This window comes from Telmatherina bonti (assembly GCF_933228915.1).
Source record: "Telmatherina bonti genome assembly, chromosome: 5".
In the NCBI taxonomy this organism is placed as follows: domain Eukaryota; kingdom Metazoa; phylum Chordata; class Actinopteri; order Atheriniformes; family Telmatherinidae; genus Telmatherina; species Telmatherina bonti.
In genome coordinates, this window is record NC_136623.1 from 33,841,688 (window position 1) to 33,863,468 (window position 21,781).

At 41.5% G+C, this 21,781-nt stretch overlaps 1 protein-coding gene across 4 annotated transcripts in view; it reads left to right on the plus strand.

Annotated features, from left to right (window-relative positions):
- The window catches only part of oxr1a (oxidation resistance 1a), a 70,693-nt gene extending 50,542 nt beyond the window's left edge, over nucleotides 1–20,151 (plus strand). The window contains exons 6-16 of one of the 4 annotated variants that reach the window (XR_013771314.1): nucleotides 1,673–1,857; nucleotides 3,665–4,305; nucleotides 7,482–7,647; nucleotides 10,352–10,517; nucleotides 13,949–14,029; nucleotides 15,258–15,383; nucleotides 17,787–17,939; nucleotides 18,021–18,116; nucleotides 18,376–18,449; nucleotides 18,685–18,980; nucleotides 19,068–20,151. Coding sequence is in view for 3 of the 4 variants with exons in the window: in XM_079240425.1 (XP_079096551.1) it covers nucleotides 1,673–1,857; nucleotides 3,665–4,305; nucleotides 7,482–7,647; nucleotides 10,352–10,517; nucleotides 13,949–14,029; nucleotides 15,258–15,383; nucleotides 17,787–17,939; nucleotides 18,021–18,116; nucleotides 18,376–18,449; nucleotides 18,685–18,820 (1,824 nt within the window). In the remaining variant the exon portion in view is untranslated. Of the gene's footprint in view, nucleotides 1–1,672; nucleotides 1,858–3,664; nucleotides 4,306–7,481; nucleotides 7,648–10,351; nucleotides 10,518–11,204; nucleotides 12,207–13,948; nucleotides 14,030–15,257; nucleotides 15,384–17,786; nucleotides 17,940–18,020; nucleotides 18,117–18,375; nucleotides 18,450–18,684 lie in introns of those variants that run through there. The other 3 variants (XM_079240425.1, XM_079240426.1, XM_079240427.1) reach the window with 3 other exon arrangements.
- Nucleotides 20,152–21,781: the final 1,630 nt, after the last annotated feature.

Here is a 21,781-nt window from a genome sequence, read left to right on the forward strand (position 1 = left end):
CCCATTTAATGGAAGCCAGGTGTGTTGGAGCAGGGATACATGGAAACCCTGCAGGACAGCGGCCCTCCAGGACTGACTTTGGGCATCCCTGTCTTAGCAGGTTTAAAGGTGCTGGTTATTGTCCTACAGTGGAATACAGGCAGTGCATGGATGTGTCCAGACACCTGCCCTGCTTTTTCTCTCTCTCTCACACACACACACACACACACACACACACACACACACACACACATACACAGATCCATGGTATTGAACCACATCTGATTCACTCCCATGTACCAAATGAAAGCGCTGAAGTGGTCAGCTCCTGCAGTCAATAACTTCTTGATTTAGGACATTAGCGTTGTGAAATAGATTCAGCCTCCTGTTTTATGTTGCAGGAATTCTTTGCAGTTTGGAAAAGTACTTTTTACTTTGGACTTTTGTACTACTTGTACTCTGGATAAATATTAAAGAGTATGGAAAAGCGTTTTTTTCTTTTCATTTTTACTTCACACAATATTCACGTGTTATTTTGCTTCGTGCCATGTTATAGCTAACAAAGATATTTGCGATATCTTTGCACATCATTCACACACAGCAGTGTGTGTTTGAGTAACAACATTATCCATGTGCAAGCAGCCCTCTTGCCGGTGCAGATATTCTCTGCTACTGATTGCAGAATGATTTGACCATGTCGCTCTACTTGGCATTTCATGGAGTCTTTAAAAAGTTGCATCTGTGTTCATTGCAGACACAGAACAGTCGTTCCATCATGCTGCTGCACCACATATTTATACATTTAAAAGGACAAAAATACCCACATTCAAATCTTGAAAACCTAATATTTAGAAAACATCTGAGCAGTATGTGTGTGTTCATTCATGGAAGTCATTTGGAGTCATAAGATGATGATTTACTTGGATATTGTAAAGAAACCATCCTAACAGAAACCTTGCCAAGCTGGAGTGACTGAAGCATAGGCAGCACCTGTTTACTTTCTCTTTGGACAGAAATGCTGTTCAGTTTTGCAGTTCAGATTAATTTTCTACCTTTTGTTGATAGGTTTTTTTTTTGTTTGTTTTGTTTTGTTTTGTATTTGGCCGGATAAAAGCATGCGTGGTTTCAATACTTTTTTAGTTGTTTATTTATTAGGGCTGTGACGATATGCTTTTGTCCCGATTCGATTCCGATTTATTGGGTGTCGATTCGATTTGAATTACAATTCTCACAATTCTTTGATATTGCTGATTTTTGTAGGTTAAAAACAAAAAAAATGTATAAAACTTTTTTTTGTTTGTCATTTTTCTTGATTTCAATCAGGAAAAAACAACACAGTAGTCAGACCATCATTCTGCTGCTATAATGCCCAAGAAGACAAGTTAAAAGATCAATAAAAACAATAAAATGACTAATTTTATAGTGGATTTATTTAATTTAGTTTAACAAATCTTTTTTTTTTTTTAACAAAAAAATCCATTTTAAAATTGTGAAGCAAATAGTCCAAATTTTCCATTTTTAAATTAGATTTTTACCACCGTTATTATTTATGCATGCATGCTAAAAAGAACATTAAAAATGACTGAGAATCCTGGAAATTTAGGGAATCCTGTTGTGTGGTGCTAACTTGCCAAGCGTTTCCGTGTTATGCATATAATAATGCCACACTGTCTCCTATTATTTTCTCTTACAGGGTGCAGTTAGTGGAGTGTTGCTGGTGACACCCAACAACATCATGTTTGACCCTCACCGCATGGACCCACTGGTTCAGGCCCATGGCTGTGAGGAATATGGCATCATGTGTCCTCTGGAAGAGGTGCAGTCTGCCGCCATCTGCAAGGAGATCACTGACCCCAAGATCAGAGAAACTGTGCCGGAGTAAGCAAAAACATGCATTTATTGTATGTGAAAGCTGCGCTTTAGTGGTGCATATCACAAAAAAAAAAATCATATTAAAAACAGAGAGTCAGCTGTAATTCTGGTTGTTTGCTCCACAAAGCCTTTTAAATATGCAGAATGTATTTCTCCCACTTTCACCTTCACAGAAATGCAGCTGCCTCACTGTAATCACTGTCACTCACTGGTGCACCAATGATCAGATTGCATCAACAAGCAATGCGGTTTAATTCCTCCCCAAATCGCAAGAAAAGGAAGGAAATGGCAATTACAGCAGGGCTAATGAAGTGTTTCCTTGCCCTCCTAAGTTGTGATTGCTCACTTGGTTGTGCAGAAGAATGCAGACACCACAGAGGATTATCGACTTTCCTCCTCATGCAGGTTTTCCTACTAACATTCATTTGTTTCTTATTTATCCTTCATTCGTTTATTAGTGTGATGTTGCCAGATTTGTTTTATGCAAGGCAACAAATGTGATGTAGGATTGAGAATTCTGCACTGTTTTCCTTTTTCCTTTCGAGCAGAGCTGCATTTAAACTAGTTGAGTATTACCAACGGAGCGGTTATTAACCTGGCAAATGGCAGATCTCTGTGCCGGGCACAGCTGTTTTCTCAGCTTTGGCCTGCTGTCTGCATGTCTCACTCTCTGCTGACCTCTCTGTGTGTGTGTGTGTGTGTGTGTGTGTGTGTGTGTGTGTGTGTGTGTGTGTGTGTGTGTGTGTGTGTGTGTGTGTGTGTGTGTGTGTGTGTGTGTGTGTGTGTGTGTGTGTGTGTGTGTGTGAACACACAGCTGAGCAACAAGTGCCTGCAGAATGTGTTCATGGGACATGTGCTGGTTTTTTGCAGATACAAATCAGATGATGCACGATGAAATGAAAAACTGATTAGTATTTGGGATATTAAAGAAATGATGACTGAGTAACTGTAAAAACAAAACTGTAGCTATGTTTTATGTTAGATTTTATGCCAAAATAATACAAATAAGGGGATTATTCTAAATGAAACAGCTGTTCGCTGCAAAATAAAGGTGCACAAATATCTTTCTCACAATCCTTCCCTCAGATTTAGTTGCTAAACTTGTGATCACATGTCGGTTGTGCCGTTTCAGCTCATGGCTAAAGGTCCAAATCAGAAAAATTTCACATCCCATTTACACTTGGATTTTGTTTCTTCAGGAGGTCTGTCTGGTCGCTGTTTGTTCCCCGTCTGCCGTGCTGTTTCCTATTTACAAAATAAGTGGCACTCCCAAGAGGCATTGTGCATCCACTGAACATCGGCCTGATTGTGTCACAAGCAATCATGCTTTTGTGTAGTTCATGTGGAGCATCAAGTTTTGGACAGCTCTCTCTGTCCCTTTGTTATTTCATAATGTTATTTGTACAATTCCTCTGTAAAGCAGATCTTATGCTGGAGTGAAGTCTGGTTATGGAGTCTGTGGTTGTCACCGTACAGCTGAATCTACTCTGAGATGTTTTCAACAAGGCGACGTGGGGTCTGAAAGCATGCTGGTTATGTTGCAGGATGAGGCAGCAAATTCTGGTTTATCCTTCAGAAGAGCCTCAGCTGCTCAGAAAGATTGTTTTGTTTTTTTTTAATTTTGTTTGATCAAATGGTAAATTTGCAGAATGGAAGGTAGATTTATACTGGTGATAGAAAGTATATTTTTTTAGTTATATTTTCAAGTTCCAGAAACTCTGCATCCTATGTTTTCTGAAATCCGTGTGCATGTTGAAAATGTGGAGAAATGTCAAGTTATTTATTTATTTTTGTTCCACGTTTATCTTCCCAGTGACTTGGAGCCTCTCCCAGCTGAGAGGCATCCCTCCCAGCAGAAAGACCCAGAGCACCGCCTGAGGGAACCAGGAGCTAATGACAGCGGCAGCACGGCCCCACGAAGCACTGAGGGCTCTTTCTCAGAGGACGTCTTTACCGAAACTGACCTATCTCCCATTCGGGAGGAGGAGCAAGCGTCCAACGAGGACCTCCGCCCGGACAAGTCCTCTGGCGCTTCCACAGAGTCTGTGCAAACCATCACCCAGGTTGAGGCTGCCGATTCACAACCCCCGGGCAGTGCCCGCAGCTGCTCAGTTAGCCAGCCAGAGGAGCTCACCGCTGCAAAAGCAGAGGACAATCCACCAGACACTGCCACAGTAAATGATAGCCAGTCGCCCATGGGATCCAAGCAGCACAGTGTAGAGAAGCCACCAAGCACACACACTACCACCACCAGCAGCAGCAGCACTAGCCAGGCCCAGGGTCCCAGGAGCAGCACTTCTCGTCCAGGGTCCCAAAGCTCAGCCACAGCCAGTCCACAGGGGGACGGCAACCAGGGGACAGACGTCTCCGAAACGGACACTATGCAACAAGGCAAGGAGGAGGAGAAGGACGGCGAGCAGAAGGAAAAGGACGGCACACAGAACTCTGCAGAAGGTAAAACACACAATCAGAAAATGTGTCATTTTTACCTTGAGGTGCAGGTAAAGGAAGTTTCAGAGGAACAACCTGGCCTTGCGTTGCCTTTTAGCTGCACCTCGGCAGCCACGCTCCTCTGAAGACAATCAAAGTGAATTTTCCTCCTCTCCGGCTGCTCCACAATCACGTTCCTCATGTAGCTTCCTGATAACCTTTCTTTTCCCACTCTGCCTTGGTGCTGGTAATTGGAAAATAAAGACGAAGAGAAATGGTCCCCTCTCTGTTGCTATCAGCTTTGCGAAGCTTTGTGGGGTTTATGCAGTTCTCCGGCTTTGGTGATCTGGGCCGCTCCTCGGTGCGATAAGCAGAAGCCGATCAAGCACCACAATGTCACAGACACACCTGGCCACCAAAGGGGACACGCGGCGGGCAAATACACCCAACATCAAAATAACGACATTCAGAGTACTTTTATTTATGTTTCACATCTTTCTCTGGTTCGGCTTTCAGGTGCTTTCATACAAATACTGAGCTCCTGGAAAAACACATTTTATGTCCATTTCCAAGTTTAGGGTTAAATTGTAGCAGTATTAACATTTCTTTATTCATTCATTTTCTGAAACGGCTCAGTCCGATTAAGTGTCACGTGGGAGCTGGCGCCTATCCCAGCAACCTTCGGCCAAGAGGCTGGGTGCTCCCCGGACAGGTCGCCAGTCCATCGCAGGGCTAACACAAACAACCATTCACACTCACTCCTCTGGGCAAGTTAGTGTAACCAATTAGCCTAACATGCATGTCTTTGGACTACGGCTGCAATGATTACTCTGGTAACTCGAGTACAAAAATTGATCGAGGCAAATTATCTGCCTCGAGGTTCCGTTTAATATCAACTGGTGATATATTTTGATTTATGCATCATGGCGGCATTCTCAGACCACTGCGCTGTTCGGAGGGACTACATCACTGTTTCAATATACATAAACAATAAACAATATTTAAACATTCTTAAAATATATAAAAACAGAATCTGTCGCCTACGGTGTGTCTGTACAGTATGACTGTTTCACCCGGACTGATGACGGACACTTCAATCAGCAGCGGCGAGCGGTTTGCTTTCTGTCTGAAGATTCTCGTTACTTTCGTCTCTAATGGCAGAGAATGAAGAACAGGGGAGGAAAAGACTGAAAAAGTTGCAACACATGCAACAGCTTCTCAAATATAAATATATAGATTTACTTTGGTTGAGTTTCTAGTATTTGTTTTACAAATTGTAATAAAAAAACATAATTGTTAGAGTACTCGATCACTCGTAAAAATAATACACAGTCCCCGTATTTTTTCAAGTACTTGATAGTTGCAGCTCTACTTTGGACGGTGGGAGGAAGCCGGAGAACCCGGAGAGAACCCACGCATACACGGGGAGAACATGCAAACTCCACACAGAAAGGCCACCATTCGAGCCTCCCAACACTTCTTTGTCAAACATAAAAACATCAACTTACAACTGAAGTGCAGCTGTTACATAGTTTCACATTTTTTAGTAATGTTATGAATGTGAGCATTTTTACATTCAATGAGAAAAAAAAAACTGTATTACAAAGTATATTTTCCTTCAGTAACCTTCCATGACTGAGTCCATATTCAGCTTTCACCAAGACTTTTGCATGTCAGACACAAACAGGAACAGGCTGCACCGCAGGAGTCAAACTCCAGTCCTCGAGGACCGGTATCCTGCAGGTTTTTGTTGTTTCCATGCTCCAACACACCTGGCTGAAATGAATTAACAGGTTGACAAGAAGCTGCTGGATCCATTTGATTTGAGTCGGGTGTGTTGGTAGAAGGAAACACCAAAGAGCTGCTAGATATCGGGTATCAAGGACTGGAGTTTGACACCCCTGGCCTACAACGGTTAAATTCATGAACGTGTCAGTGCTTACTGTCTCCAGATCTAAATTAAGACAACCCATGTTTGTGAAACTGTAAAGCTGATTGTGGCCTCTGTCTGTCATATTCACTTTCTTTTGCTCTACTGTAATAAGCAACTGTAGCTGAACACAGAGGTGTGAATATGGAAAGATTTTTCTACTTAAGACAAACCAAAGGAACCCAGAAATGGCTGCAGAAGCAGGTTTAACCTCCATGCATCTCTGCAGGGCTTTGCATTATTCTGTGTATCTTTGCACGACTTCACTCAACTTCAGAAACAAGCTTTTTTTTTTTTAATTTTATTTAATTTTATTTTTTTAACATTTAATATCTGGACTTTAAACGGATCTCACAAAGCTGTATTGTCTTTGCAAGGCCGGTCCTGTTGTTTACCAGTTGCATGCTATGGTATCCATGCTGAAGCAAGTACCAGAGTAATGTCAAGGGCATACTTATCTCATTCAGCCTCCTGGAGTTGTGACATTATAATAGGCCACTGATGTTTCACAGGCAGGAAAATCAGTGCCACTACCAATTAATGTGCAGTTCTTTGCTTATGTAACGTCCCCCTATGTGTTACTGCCATACAATGACTAATGGTGGCTGTTGTAAACAATGTAGGGTGGGAGACAAGTCAGTAAAACATTAATGATTAATGGGATATTATTATTATCATCATTATTATTATTAGTAGTAGTAGTATTCCTTTCAATACCTTACCATAGCCTTTTTAATTTCATGGTTTTGAGGAAATTATTTGCATCCCAAAAGAACCTAAGAGCACAAGCTAGCGTCTGGTTAGCATGCCTTAGTCTATCTCTGTCTATATTTAACTACGTTTCCTTCCCCCATTCCTAAAGCTGTCTAATTTTAAAGTTATATTTTGCATTGGAACAATATTAAGATTTGAATAAACTCCTAAGCAGTCTTAGTTCATGTTAAGCTAAATGGCAGCTGCAGCTGTAGCTGTACAACCAAGGAGCTCAGCTAAGTAGAAGCTGCACAGTGGTCCCTGGTTTAACCTCAGCTCACCTAAATGTGAGCGTGAATGGTTGTTTGTGGATAGAAAAGTAGACGGTATGGAAAAATGAATGAATAAACTACTTAGCTGCTGTAGCTTCATAATCATTTTGCAACCAGGACAGTTATTTCATTGCAGCTAATTGGCTCCTGCAGCTTCATACTCTTTATACATCCTAAACAGCAGTCAGAACTTTTTGGCCATACAGACTCTGACTTTTATGCATCTGTGACCATTTCTTTTCCAGGTTCAGTGTCTGCTGAGAGGAGGAAGCACCGCTCGCACAAGTTCCTGTGTCTGCGAGTGGGCAAGCCGATGAAGAAGACTTTTGTTTCCAATGCCAGCGCCTCCATGCAGCAGTATGCTCAGCTAGGCAAGAAGCACGAGTACTGGTTTGCCGTGCCACAAGAGAGGTCAGTAGCTCCGCCATACCTCCCACTGAATGCATTTGAATACAAATGCAAATAAGGCATGGTGTTAACTTGGATAATGGGCTTCAAAATAATAGAACCTGTGCTGTTCCTGATATAATGGGGGGCTGTTTAACATAGGAACTGCGTAAAGTAAGCTTGTAATATATTCCTGGGAAACCACAATAGTTAAGGCCCCTCACCTTCAATCTCTTTAATACTTGAGACCAATCAAACACCCACTCTCTGTCAGGTCCAGCTCCCAGTGTGGCTTCTGCCCATTGCTCTGTGCTGCCTCTGCGAGACAGCAAGATGATTTATTATTCATTCACTCTGCAGGGAGACAAACTCACTCTTTATTTCTAAGCACACACACAACAGGGGATTGGTTAAAGCGGTAGAATGTTTGCGTTGCATCTAAAACTAATATATCTGTCCTCAGAATGCATGTCATGTAAACTTAGAAGCCGTGGTTCGTTTATGACTTTGAGACTGCACACAAGAGTGTGGCATTTTCCACGGCACTGTTTACATTACATAAACACACAGTTGGAACAGTTTCAGGACCAAACCAAAGGGTTTCACTCCTGTTTTTGCATGCGGACTAAAGCTACAAACACAAAGAAATATCTGCATCCGTCGAAGCAGCCGTGCACATGCAGTCACGACCCAAGTAGGGTCACTCGGCGTGGCTGTTCAGCTGCCAAGTCAGCACTGCCAGTAATTACATTTAGAGCTCTTCACACTCAATGGAGACTCATTACAAGGAAAAATGTTCTTCCTCATGAGTCCTTATAATCTGCTGATGTGGGGAATGAATCTCAATTGCACTAAGATAATTTGATAAGACACTTGAATTCAAAAAGTCTTTGATTTGAACCAGATTTAGAGATAATTTGATACAGAATAGTGGTTTGTTGCCCAGTTTGGTTACTTCGGGTGTCTTTGTCAAAATGAGCAGACAGCTGCACAACAACTGTTTCAGTTCATGTTGGGGCACATCAGCAGCATCAGCGAGTGTCAGACTTCATTAACATCTCACTCTGATTGGCTGTTCAACTATTCAGATGAAGGGAGGTAGCAGTGACAACCCAATGTAAACAGCATGTTTATTTATCCAGCGTTAATCATTGCAGCCTTATGCTTTACCACGTTAGGTTTGTGTCAATTATCTTTGACAGCAGCTGGAAGTCATGTTTGTGATGCGTTTATAGGCTGTTGTGTTTGTTCAGATGCTGTTAACACAAGAGTACCTGTCTTACAGTGGAGGAATCTCTCTTTTGTTTATGTTGTTTCAACAGTTCGCTGGGGTTTGCAGTCATTATTTCAGTCTTGCTCAACTCCAGTGCAGGATCTGTGCAGGTGTGCTGTGGATTATTGTCCTGTCAGACAAACTGAAGTCCTCACATTTTACTGCCGAATATTCTGGTATACTGGTGGTCAATGGCGCCACGTCATCCCTCCTCCATCACTGAGCTTGACACTTGGCGTGTGGCGATGGTGCCGAGATGCTGTTTGATTATCTGCCAGAAGCTGGAAGCTGCTTAGTTCCAGAGGAGGCAGCAGGAGTGCACTTTGTTTTTACACACTGCTGCTTCCACATTCTGACGTAGTTAATGTTAAATAAGTAATAACATGCTGCAATGTGTCATAAATGGCTACATTTAAGACTTAAGGGTTTTTGGTTTTCTTATTTTCTGGAAGTTTAACATTGAAAGCGTATGTTCTGTGTTTTTCACATAACAAATGTATTCTCCTTAGCAGGACATGGATGTCTGAATGTCTCAGGAGTCATAATGTTGAAATAATCCTCTCATCATTCAGTGTGGACTTCAGAAATCTTTTCGAGCTGTTTGTGTTTGTTCGCAGGTTGCTAAGCTACAATCTTTCCCACCTGATGGCAGCAAGTTTGCTGTGATGTGTGTTGCTAATGGAGATAATAACCCAAGGATATGTCAGATTCAAAGCCTGCGCTGAAATGCAGGACTTAAACATGTTCCAGCTCATTAATTGTCTCCCATCTTTGTGCTGCAAAAAGGCTGAGGGGTGTGGGAGAAGTGATTTATAAATCTTTGACTGACAACACACTTCTTACAGCCTTGTTTATTCAGATGCTGCCAGTCTCCCTGTAGCTTGACCTAAATGGGAAATGATCCATGAGATGTGTGTTTAAGTTTCCTGACATTACAGTGAGGGAGGTAAAAAGGCGACTGAATAGGTGGCGCGCAGCGATGACATTGAGTGCAACCCAGCAGCCTGAAAGCCAAAAGCTCTTTCACATCTGCCAACTTTAGCGTCGCACGATGCGCGTTGTTTTCTCTATCGTTAGCCGGCAGCGTTGTATAATAATCTGGAGCTGTTTGCGTGTTTGACGTGAGTTGGCTTCCTTTTTTGTAACATTACTGATTAAACGGAGATAGGACTTGAATTGTTCTTGATTTTGAACAGTGATTGATTATAATCGTCCGTATTGGACTGAGTTATTGTTTAAGTTGAAGAAATGTCTTGGGATTACTTAACAGATTGCAGGTTTTGTTTGCTCAGCCGAGGCTTTGAAACATTTATTTTTTACATTGCCTTTGTTTTGTGGCATACTTTAAAGTAACCCCCATCCCCTAAAAAAAAATAAAAAAATTTCCACCTTAATTCTTACTTAAATGCATATATTTTGAAGTTATCTCATGTGTGTGTTGCTTTTCCTCCCTAGATCAGAGCACCTGTATGTGTTCTTCATGCAGTGGAGCCCAGACATGTACGGAGAGGGGGTCAGGGGTATGGGACAAGAGCCTGGGTTCAGGGTTGTCAAGAAGAATGAGGTATCTGAGTCAGCTGACGATGAGCCCATTACTGACCTCAATGTCAAGGAATGGGAGGTAAGGTCTATGCAGAAATGTTCCTCACTTCAAGGTGCATCTTTTGTGTTGTTCACAGCCTCACAGATATGGATTAAAAACCACTCTCCACTGCTGTTTAATCCATAACCTGTGAAAGCACAAGCTTACGTGCTGTAATTGTTAGACTTATTATTATGCTAAATTAAATGTTGAATAATTGATTTGCTTGTGTTTTACAGTGCATAGTGTTGATGTCCAGATTTGAATGGTGTAGTCGTCAAGCCTCAGTTTTGTTTTCTGCTTCAGTATTTTGCACCTTTTGTGTATCACTGCATATTTCTTGGTTTATTAGTAAATCTTTTTTTCACTGTAAGCTATGATGTGTCACACTTTGCTTTGCTTGGAAATGTGCTACTCTGAACTTCCAACCAAAGTGTTTTGCATGTTTGTGTAAATGTTAATTCTTCTTGATCACTGTATCGTAGTTTCATCATACGTCGTGTGCGTGTCAACTAGTGTTGGTCAGTATTTGTCAGCTTCATCCTCTGAATGACAAATGACCAGCCATAATGAGTTGCTCGTGCTTGTTTGATTATGAAATACCCCCCCCCCCCCCCCCCCCCCCCCCCCCAGAGGAAATGTGACAGTGCTTCTTCCTTATCTGTCACAAAAAAAACTCTGTCTCTTTGTTGTAGATTTACAGAATGTGGAAGTCAAGCCAGGAAGCAGAGCAAAGGATAGCCTGCACATTCAGATTTCTGTACTTTTGGTGAAGATAAGCAGAGTTTGCACTCAGTGGATAGCTGTTCAGAAGCCAGTGGGTAATGAAAATGAAGCAGTCGTAGGAAAAAAGTTGATACGATGGAGGGGTTGCATTTAAATTTAATGTAAATAGATGATTTATGGAAAAAGGGGACTGATTAGCTTCTATGTGAACTTTTTGGCAAACAAAAGGTACACAATCCACTAAATCTGAATAAACAAGCCCTAATGGTTAGGTTTTACCTGTACTTTTATTATTAAACTTGATGTAGGAAACAAAGTGGACTGATTTGTTTATCTGTGAACCTTTAGGCAAACAAAAGGTACATAATCCACTACATCTCAATAAACAAGCCCTAATGATTAAGTTTACTTAATATATATGAATAACTATACATTTATTATTTGAAAAAAGGCAAACAAACAAAAGTTACATGATCCACTACATCTAAATAAACAAGCCCTAGTGATTAAGTTTTAACTATACCTTTGTAATTAGACGTTAAAAAAAAAACTTAATTAAGAATTATTAAATTTCTTTAAGAAAGTTTAAAATCAGGTGCTGACTTTATGGCATCAATTTTATAGTTTGAGAACTTGCTTTTCAGCTGGGATTTTTGGTTTCGCTGGGATTTTGGTATTACTGTCTCTTTAAATTCAGTCGGTCATGAGTTCCGAGCAGCGATCATTCTTCAACCAATAGGAGGCCAGTTTCCTTCCCTCCCCACGTTCCTATTGGCCATTAGTCGTGTCAATCAAACCATACAGCGTAGCAACCCTTTCAGAAAAACATGTTTCTATTTTAGCCCGCAGTCTCTCAGGCTTCACAGCAAACTCCCGGTGCCCGTCTCAGGGAGACTCGGGGACAACTTCACGGATCTGTAATGTGACTTTTTAGCTTCAACCTCGCCCAGTTAGTAGGACATGTTTTCTAGAAGGGGGAAGGACCAGGAGAAGTACACTTGTGTATGTTGTTAATGTTTTCTTTATATCTTCTGCCTTTGGCGACGAATATTTCTGTATGTTGATGTTTTTAGCATGTAAAGCTAAAATGCTAGCGGAGCTAATTAGCCTGCTAGCTCTTAACCCCGGTTAGTTCAATGAATGGTGACAGGATTGCTCCTATTTAACCACTATTTGTCAGTCAGGACATTAATCCTACTCTTTAATAAGATATGATCGTGTTTTTTTCTCTAAAAGTTGTACCTGTTTAAGAAGCAGCCTTTGTGCTGTAGTAAAATACCACTTTATTTAAGGCATACATGTTTTAGTTATTACTATTATTGTACTATTATTATGTCTTTTTTTCTCGAGCTCATTTGAAATTATGATCTTAAATATTTAGACAGATGCTTTGCAGCAAGAATGTGGATGAGAGTTTGAAATTAGTTCAGAGGAGGTACAAATGGGAGAAACAGGACTGTCCATGTAAGTGTTGGTGGTTATGTGGGGGTATACATGGGTGTATGTCTGTATATGCATGGGTGTGAGAATGTGTAGAGGTGTGTATTCCTAGAAATGTAAATATGTATAAGGGTACAGCTAGGTATCATTATGTATGTATGTGTATGTGTAGGTATATGTATGAGTCTATATGTGTGTATAATATGAATGTTTGTAGGTATGCATATGGGTATGTATGCGTATATATGTGTAGGTATGGGTATATATATGTATATATGTGTATATATATGCTCTGTGGAAATCACTGGGTTCGGAAAACAGGATGAGTGTTAGGTTTAGCGTTGGAGCAAACAAGTTATACTTCATCCTACCCCTTTTTAGACCTGTCAACAGAATACATGGGGAAGTGAAGAATATAAATAGAATAAATAATATAAATAATGTTGACCTGTCTTAAAAAGACAAGATTTAACTCGATGGTCACATCCAAATGTTGACATTCATCATCCCAGGTCAACATTTTCATTGTTCTGTTCCTCAGTATCTTGTAGGCGCTTGCATGCTACCAGCTAACCAGTTTCCAGTGTCAAATGCAGCAAAGTGCCTTCATCAGAAGGTGAGGGATGTAATTTTCATGAGGGCTGTAGTTTACCCTTGCGCTGCATTATTGAAACCTGCAAAGAGTCGGCTTGTTACTAGAAAAGTTACACCAGTAAGTAACAAGGTGACTGGAAAGTGATCTGTGGTGTATCAGGAAGAAAAAGTGGTGGAAACAATGTTTACTTTACAAAGCCACTCATCTTATGGTTTCATCACATGAGAAACATGCATTTCCCTCCCAGGAGTGTTACACAATATTTGCTAGGTGGCATAACACAAGCAGCGATTCTCTGTCGAGTATGCATCGGCTTGGGGTACAGCTTTATTTGGAAGCCATGCTTAGTGGGTCATTGTGTTTGTCTGGTTCCTTGTGACACAGAGCCACGGCAAGTTGTGTTGCATCAGTTAAATCTCAGCAGATTTTTGTCAACAAGCTTCCTTTGTACAATCGTGCTTTCCTGTCTGCTGCAGCGTCTTATAGCAGTGATTTTTTTTTTTTTTTAAATCATTACACAAACATGCAAAATGACTTAGTAACACCTTCTTTCATCCAAACTAAAGTGGCTTTTTGCCTGTTTTTGCACTTTGCCTTTTCCAGCTACTAACATCCACCTTTTTATAAGAAGAAATGCTGGAATCCCCATGGCTGGCTATAGAACTGGCCCAGTTTTATTGTCCACCTGTTCCTGTGTTTGTACTACCAGGTAGTGTCTCTGACGGAGTACCACCGTCGGATTGATGCACTAAACAGTGAAGATCTGCGTTCGCTCTGCAAACGACTCCAGGTGCCCTGACCAGCCACGTTTACCCCTCCCTCTGCTGTCCACACCAACATACCGCTTCATACCGCAGGCTTTTGTTGCTGCCAATGTTGCATACTAACCTTTAGAAGTACATTTCCCCATCCCTGTAAATAAGCATCATGGTTTTAGTACATTTATCCTTAATCTATTCAAATTTCTAAGATAGACCCTGGTATTTGGCTTAAAAATGTGTTATCACTTCACTACAGACAAGTTGGCTTGTTTGGCACGATCAGGTTTTCACGTGACAGCTGCCTTATCTCAGTGTGTCAGGCTGTCTTTCTTAGACTTGTTTTACATTTTTATCATGCAGCCCTCAAGATTCTTCTGGTTATAAAGTTCTAGTTGTTATGACAAATCTGTAGTGGTTAAGGCAAAGAGATGTGTTTTTTACTAAGAAATCCCCTATTTTCCTTTAAAATAAAACAGCCTCTGATGCTAAGAATGTGACCTGTGTGAGGGCTGACCCAGTGACGATGAGAGGATTAACGGAGAAAGACTTGGTTTGTTGGTAAGAGGGTGGAAGTAAGACTCCCCTTACAGGATGAATGATGGTTTCTGAGGACAATGCAGGTAGGCGCTGTTTGAATGCGAACTGAAACATGAGAGCTTCACCGGTGGCAATGTGCCCAACCATCAGCCTCTGTTATCATCAAAGATAAATAACCCAAAGAGTCCCAACAGACTGTTTGGGAAGAATACAAATTATTCATTAGGTTGATTTCCTTTTCACTTTATATTCTCATCTCCCAGACGGCATCTCTGCCTGCTCTCAGAGTTCTGTCAAAGCAGCCCCGGTCATCTGATGTTTGAGAAAATACTCAGTAATCCTCATCTAATTCTTGGATCGTTTCTGTGTTAAGGATATCATTTGGCAGGACAATGTCTATGCTTAAAACAAAAAAAAAAGGGGAGAAAACTTTCTAATTTGATTTTTTTTATTCCCACATTTGAGCTGTAACTTAAAGTTGTTTTCCCTAAATGCTTCCTCTGACTGGACCCATAGCAGCAGTTCACCGGAACCCTTAAAAGTTCACCATCGACCTTGAATTACTTGTTAAAGGTGTAGTTTGATCCATAGATTGCCTGATATAATTCCAACAGAGGGATAGATAGATGAGAGTAGCTGAACCCGTTAAGTATCAGTGCTATCTGGGAGCTCTCTAGTTGTCTGTGCACATGCATCACTAACTGTTATTTGCACCTGTAGATTACCACCAAAGAGGAGGTGAACTCCAAGCATGGCACATCCATCAAAGCTGAGCTGGAGCCTGAAACGTTCAAACCCAACCTCAAAGAGCCCAGTGATCTCCTGGAGGCTGACCAGATAGAGAAGGTAAAGACTGCTCTCAACACCCTCTCTCAATGCTAAAGTTCCACATCTTCTACAAAAAGACCAGACCTGACAATGGCCGGCGTTCAGAAAGAGATGACTGTTGTGCCAGTGTCTGATATTGGTTGTCGCTCTTCATTCCTCTTCACCGTAGAGCGGCCTTGTTGTTTAAACACTACCAACCTCTCCATCATTACGAGGGGTGTTCATGATCTTTACACCCACTAGGAAGCACCAGTCCTGACATGTAACACATCAAAATCACAAGGAGAAACTTAACTAAAAGACTCCACCATTCCAGATGGAACTTAGTTCAGGCCACAAGCAGTTTTATGGGAATGTAAAGGAAAACGCAGAGCTTCTGCTCATTTCTCCACCTCAAGCAAATCACAAAACAAGGTGTCATGTGAAGCAGAACCTCTGCTGATTACAAAGATGTTTCTCGTCATTTGAAATAATCTAATGAAAGTCATTTTTCCACTTCTTTCTGGATCTTTGTGGCGTTTCTAAGTTGAATATGGAGGCCGCCCCTCAACTCTCCTGACTCTTACCATACATAGAGATGGTGGCATTATCATTAACCAATAGGTTCCTTAGATATTTACTTGTGTAACACCTCTATTAAAACATCTTTAAACTTATCTGGTTTGTTTTGTAGCTTTTGCTTTTCCACATCAGACATGACTTTGCTAATTCCTGGATGAGCTGGGCTACTATCTTCTAGTTTTGTCTGAACGTGATGCGGTTTTCTGACAGCTTCGCAGTAATCTCACACGTCTCGGCTTGCTTTTGAGACCAAGATTATACTTGCAGCCCTTGTAGTTGTGAAGATGTACGCCATTTATTATTGGGTGTATCATTTCTGACAAAGGTAGACAAACTGGATTAAAACAGAGTTTACTGGCTCTACGTTTGCTCTGCGTGGCTGTACCTGTCATTATAATGAGCATGGGTAGTATTCTTGATTTATTCATAAACTCTTCTGTTATAAATACACACTGGCAGACCAAATGTGTATGAATCCTCTACTGAAAATCATTTCCAGCTGTTGCTTTGTTTGCTCCTATTCCACAGCACAAATACCGGTCAACCCAGACAAGAGCCAAGGCTTCTTGTTGGACTGAAAACATACTGATGTATTAGTTAACTATTAAAAGTGGGCTTAGAGTATTTTTCATTTTGAATAAACTCAGAAAGACTCAACATTTTCTTTCACCTTTAATTAGTTGACAAATGAGTTAAAGAAAAAAAAAGACTAAAGTGTTCACAAGCTCTGCAGCTTGTGCGTCACACTGGTTAACATGCAAAACTGGGGGATTTGCTGGTCATTTCACTTTCAAACATGCTTGTAAATCGTATGTGCAGCTCCCTGTAAGCCTCGTTTTGTCACCGCGGTGCTTTGGGAGTGAGCCTGGTCTCTGCACAGCAGTTGTTAGGTGACTTGATGAATGCATTCAGCAGAGCAGGATTACTTACAGAGCTGTCAACATGTAGGTCACCTGATGCCTCCTTACATCAGGCTCTGAAACGAATGACTTGGTTGGTCAGCTGATCAATAGAATTTATAACATGAACGGGTTGGTTTTTTTATATGCTCATTACTTTACAATAGGCATGAGTTAAAGGATCCAGATGATTTGGTTGTTGAAGGTGTCGGCATTTACCTTTTAATGTTATTTTGAAATGTGTTTGCCTCACATCCACTGCAGGTTAACACACACACACACTGCTCCAAATGAGTCCCTGTTGGCTTATTTACCCATACGCTGCCAATACGCAGCTTTCTTTCATCACTCAGGACGGAGCTCAGACTCCAAGTGCAGAGGTGAGCCTGGTTGGGCCTCATCTCCTCGTGGTTTCATTTCCTGCCTTCCCACTGCATAACTGCTTCAGACCCACCATTAGAGAAACGTGCTGAGCCAGCGAAAAAAACACCCAAGGGGCCTGATGGACTCGCCGGAGAGGGAATAAAACATTTAAAGTCTGCCTTTGTCCTGTACAGCAGAAACTATGCCACTTCCTGTAGAAAGTTGTCGCTTTAATTCCATGTTTTAGTCCGTGTCTGTTTTATCTGCCTGTTGGAATGAAGCATACGCTGCGCTGTTCCTCCAGCGCCTTTGTTGGCTTTATCTCCCCGTGCACCACAGCCGCCGCCGTGTTAATCCTTCAGTCTGTCTGCAGCCGGGCGGCGGGCTCTCTCAGGGAGTGCTGGACCTCTCTTTCTCTGGAGGCTGCTCTCCATGTTTGGAGCCCTGTTACTCCTCTTTAAACGCCAGACTGTGTCAAAGGGTCGCTGCAGATGTAATTGAGCATTAATGGCTGTGACCTTTCCATTTCAATTCCTTTTTTTCTTTTTTTTTTCCATCATCCCCTCAGTTCTTTATTTTCTCACTTATCATCCCACAGCTTGCCAAGAATCTCCCACCACGCACCATCGGGTACCCGTGGACGCTGGCCTTTGGCACATCAAAGCACGGCATGAGCATTAAGACACTGTATCGAGCCATGCAGGGCCAGGACACCCCAGTCCTCCTGGTCATCAAAGACAGTGACGGCCAGGTAAGCTGCAGGTGTAATATTACAGAACAACAGGTCTTACAGTGGCGTTGTGATTTCTGATCTGTTGTTGTGCATCTTTAGGTGTTTGGTGCTCTGGCATCAGAACCATTTAAGGTCAGCGATGGCTTTTATGGCACAGGAGAGACCTTCCTCTTCACTTTCAATCCAGAGTTTGAGGTACAACACTTTGCTCAGAAAACACTGTTTCTCATCGCTTTTTGCCAGTAGCTTCATGATTAGAGGGCACCGAGGAGAGATGGTGTGTGTTTGTTTAGGCTAAAACCTGATGGTAAAACAAACAGCAGAGATTTGCTCAGTTTGTTCTCTGACAGCGTTTTTATTTTTCACCAGACGGTCCTGTTTACACAGCGCGAGTTAACTTTCATTCATCAGGCAACATCTGTACACATCTGTATATGTCTGTTATTCTCGGCAGGTGTACAAATGGACGGGGGACAACATGTTTTTCATAAAAGGAGACATGGATTCTTTAGCTTTTGGTGGAGGAAGGTGAGTCCTCTGACTGGCAGTGTAAATCATTACTTTTGTGTTGGCATGATTTCTGACGAACTCTGCTCTAGTTTGGAAGCTTCCTGAATAAACATGAATTCTAAAGTGGCTGATTATATAAATCTGAGCTCAGTTAAAGATATGTAAATCGTGCATAATGTTCTCCAGCTTGCATAAGATAAATAGTTTATTTTTAAATGCAACTTTTTAAGCGTTGTGCTTTCTTCTCTCGTAGCGGTGAGTTTGGCCTGTGGCTGGATGGAGACCTCTACCATGGCAGGAGTCACTCCTGTAAAACATTTGGGAACCCCATGCTCTCCAAAAAGGAGGATTTCTATGTGCAGGACATAGAGGTCTGGGCTTTTGAATAACAAAACGGTGCACCACAGGGAAAATTAAAAGAAAAAAGAATCTAGTCCTGCAAAGGGCAAACTAAGGAGTCCATCTCCTCTAGAACAATGGCAACGTCCCAAACTTATCTGCACATCACCAGGGCTCCGCAGTCTGGAAGCCAGCTATTGGATGCTTGTTGTGCGTTACTACTGCAGATATTACGGAGCTTTGTTTCTTTTTTGTTTTTCTTTTGAAAAAATGACCTTTGTGTGTATCTTGTTGCAGCCTTGTGCAGCGTTTTTTGCAGAGTAGGGGGGGAGTGTGTGTGAGAAGATGCAAGGTTGTATCCCAGGGGCGAGATGAAAAGGGAGCAGAACAGGGACTGTGGAGACCTCACGTAGGACCATCGAGAGGCAGAGAAGACCTTCGTTTGGGACTCCTGCGAGACGAGAGAACAGCTCTATCAGTCCCGATCAGAACTTTACAGAACCTCAAGGAGCCCCCCCCCCCCCCCCCTCCCCAACCCCTGCACCTCTCCCCCAGAACTTTGTTCACTCAGTAGGATGTTACTCACTGTGCTGTCAGCCTTGACGGAGAGAGACCCAGTTAGCGGGAGAGAACCAGTAGACGCGGAGCTGATCACATTCCATCACTCTTGTTTGTGGAGTGTCCAAATAAAAATGGTGATTTGTGGAAACATAAACACTTCGGCAACAGGATACAATGACACTTAAACTCTTGGGAAAGAGATTATTTGCTGTGTGTAGTGCAGGGGGGGATGGGTGGGTGGGTTAATCTTTTTCTGGTTCTGGTTTGGGTTGTCCTCTCGAGGCTAAACTTACTGAGTATCGTGTATTGTAGTCCTCCTGTTGTTCACCGTCATAGCACACCATCTGAAAGCACATCGCTATAACCAGACCACCCATCGTCGTAATGTTCTGTTCAGTGGGTGTACGCGAGTCCAGCTAACACCGGCTAACCCTCGCAGGACGCCGGCTGTACTGTTTGTAGACAGTAACGTGTTGCAATAGATTCGTGGAATATGCAAATAACTGTCCTGTGACCTCAAATAACCCGCGGGTTGCGGCACTTTCGCCGTCGCCTGTTGCTCTTTCAAGAGAAAGAACTTGTAAAGCTTTTACGTCTTGATACAATTGCTTCTCCGGGTATTATTTGAAACGCCTGAGACGTGGTTAATTGTTTTACATGCATATTTGACAATTATATATTGGTATATATGATTATATATGGCTTTATATAATCATATATATTTTGCTGTTGAGTGTGACAGTGATATATTTGTGCTGATATTTCAGCTGTTACTATATAATGTATATTACCCTGTAAATTAATGTTAAAAAGGTAGATTTGTTCCTATATATATATATATATATATATATATATATATATATATATATATATATATATATATATATAAAATACATAATGCTATATAAAAAAAAAAAAAATATATATATATATATATATATATATATATATATATATATATATATATATAATAAAGTGTGCATTGGTGGGTTGCTTCTAGCACTTTAATCTGGTGTGAAAGCGTCATGGCCAGGTTCCTAGGTTCTCTTAGCAGTAGCTGTACAGTAGTTTTCTTTTTGTTTTGTTTTTTCTTTTGTTTTCTAAAGACCATAATGATAACTGTTAGTAGAAAGCTTGCTGCTACCAACACCAACAGGGATGTTCCCTGATGTTCTGTCTAAAAAGGAGGATTACTCTACAGCAGGAAGAGGGGGGGTGTTGAATGTGGTTAAAACGGAGCAGCAGGCTTTCTCTCCGCGCATGGCCGTCAGGTGAGTCTGAGCTGGTACAGGTAGGTATGCAGGCCGAAAGCAGGTTGAAGCAGGCGAAGGGAAGCGTGTACAGTACGTCACCCTCCCTCTTGGAGCCTTGTTCCCACCCTTTATTCTGGTCTTCCACACCAGTATTTGTGTCCTCGTGGAAAGTCGCAAAGAGTCAAATATGGATAATTCTTCCGATTATTTCACCTGAACAATGTATCAGTGATGTATAAAATAACAATAAAAGTAAATTAATTGTTGCAATCTGGGAAATCCCTGAATTTGCGTCTTTCTCTGCTTCTAACGTTGAGTTTTGCAGAGGAGCCGGTCCATTTTCTGTTTCTCCTTCAGGTGGTTTAAGGTGTGTGGAGATGGGAGGACGTCTTTATACGCTGCAGTGTAAAATAATTATAACTATTCATGATGCTGACACAACAGAAGCAGATATTGATTATTTCGTTTCACTGGAATAATGACTGGAATAACCAATGAGGCGTCTCTGTTTGAAGTGTCTTGTATTAGGGTTTTAATTTGACCCAGAAAGTACTTTTAAGTCCTCGAGCGCAAGGACTCCTGCTGAGATAACCGGACAATTTTAATTGCTATTGTGTCATAAACTTAGAAAAATAAATCATCAGTTTTACCGTTCTTCCATTTCTAGATAAAGAAGCGGCAGCGAGACGTTGTTGGGAATTAATTCTTTTAAAATCACTGAACTTCTTCTGGAACGTGTCATGAATTTATATTCTAAAGCACAGCAGGAGGCTTTAATTCAGTCAGGAGCTGAAGCTCTCAGTGAAAAACCCTCCAGCTGGGAGTGAGTGCCATCTACTGGTCATATCGGTGTTCCTTTTCAATCATTTAATATTTGGTTTGTCTGTAAATTGATGTTTTATCAACATGTCAAGGCTGCTTTCTGAAACTTACCAACTTTAATGGTTCTACACCTGTAAGGCCAAACCAAGCAACCCTGAGCTTTATGGATAAGCTGCATGTGGGAGGATTGTGATTGTATTTTCTTACCTGCAGGCCTAAAACTCCAATGAAAAAAAATCATAATCAAAGCTGTGAATACTAAATAGAAGCCTCATAATTAATTGAAACTGCAGGTCTGTAGGTGCAAACAAGATATAACTGATATTATGGTGGTGAAATGCAGCCTCTGGTAAGTGAATGGTGTTTCATTTTATA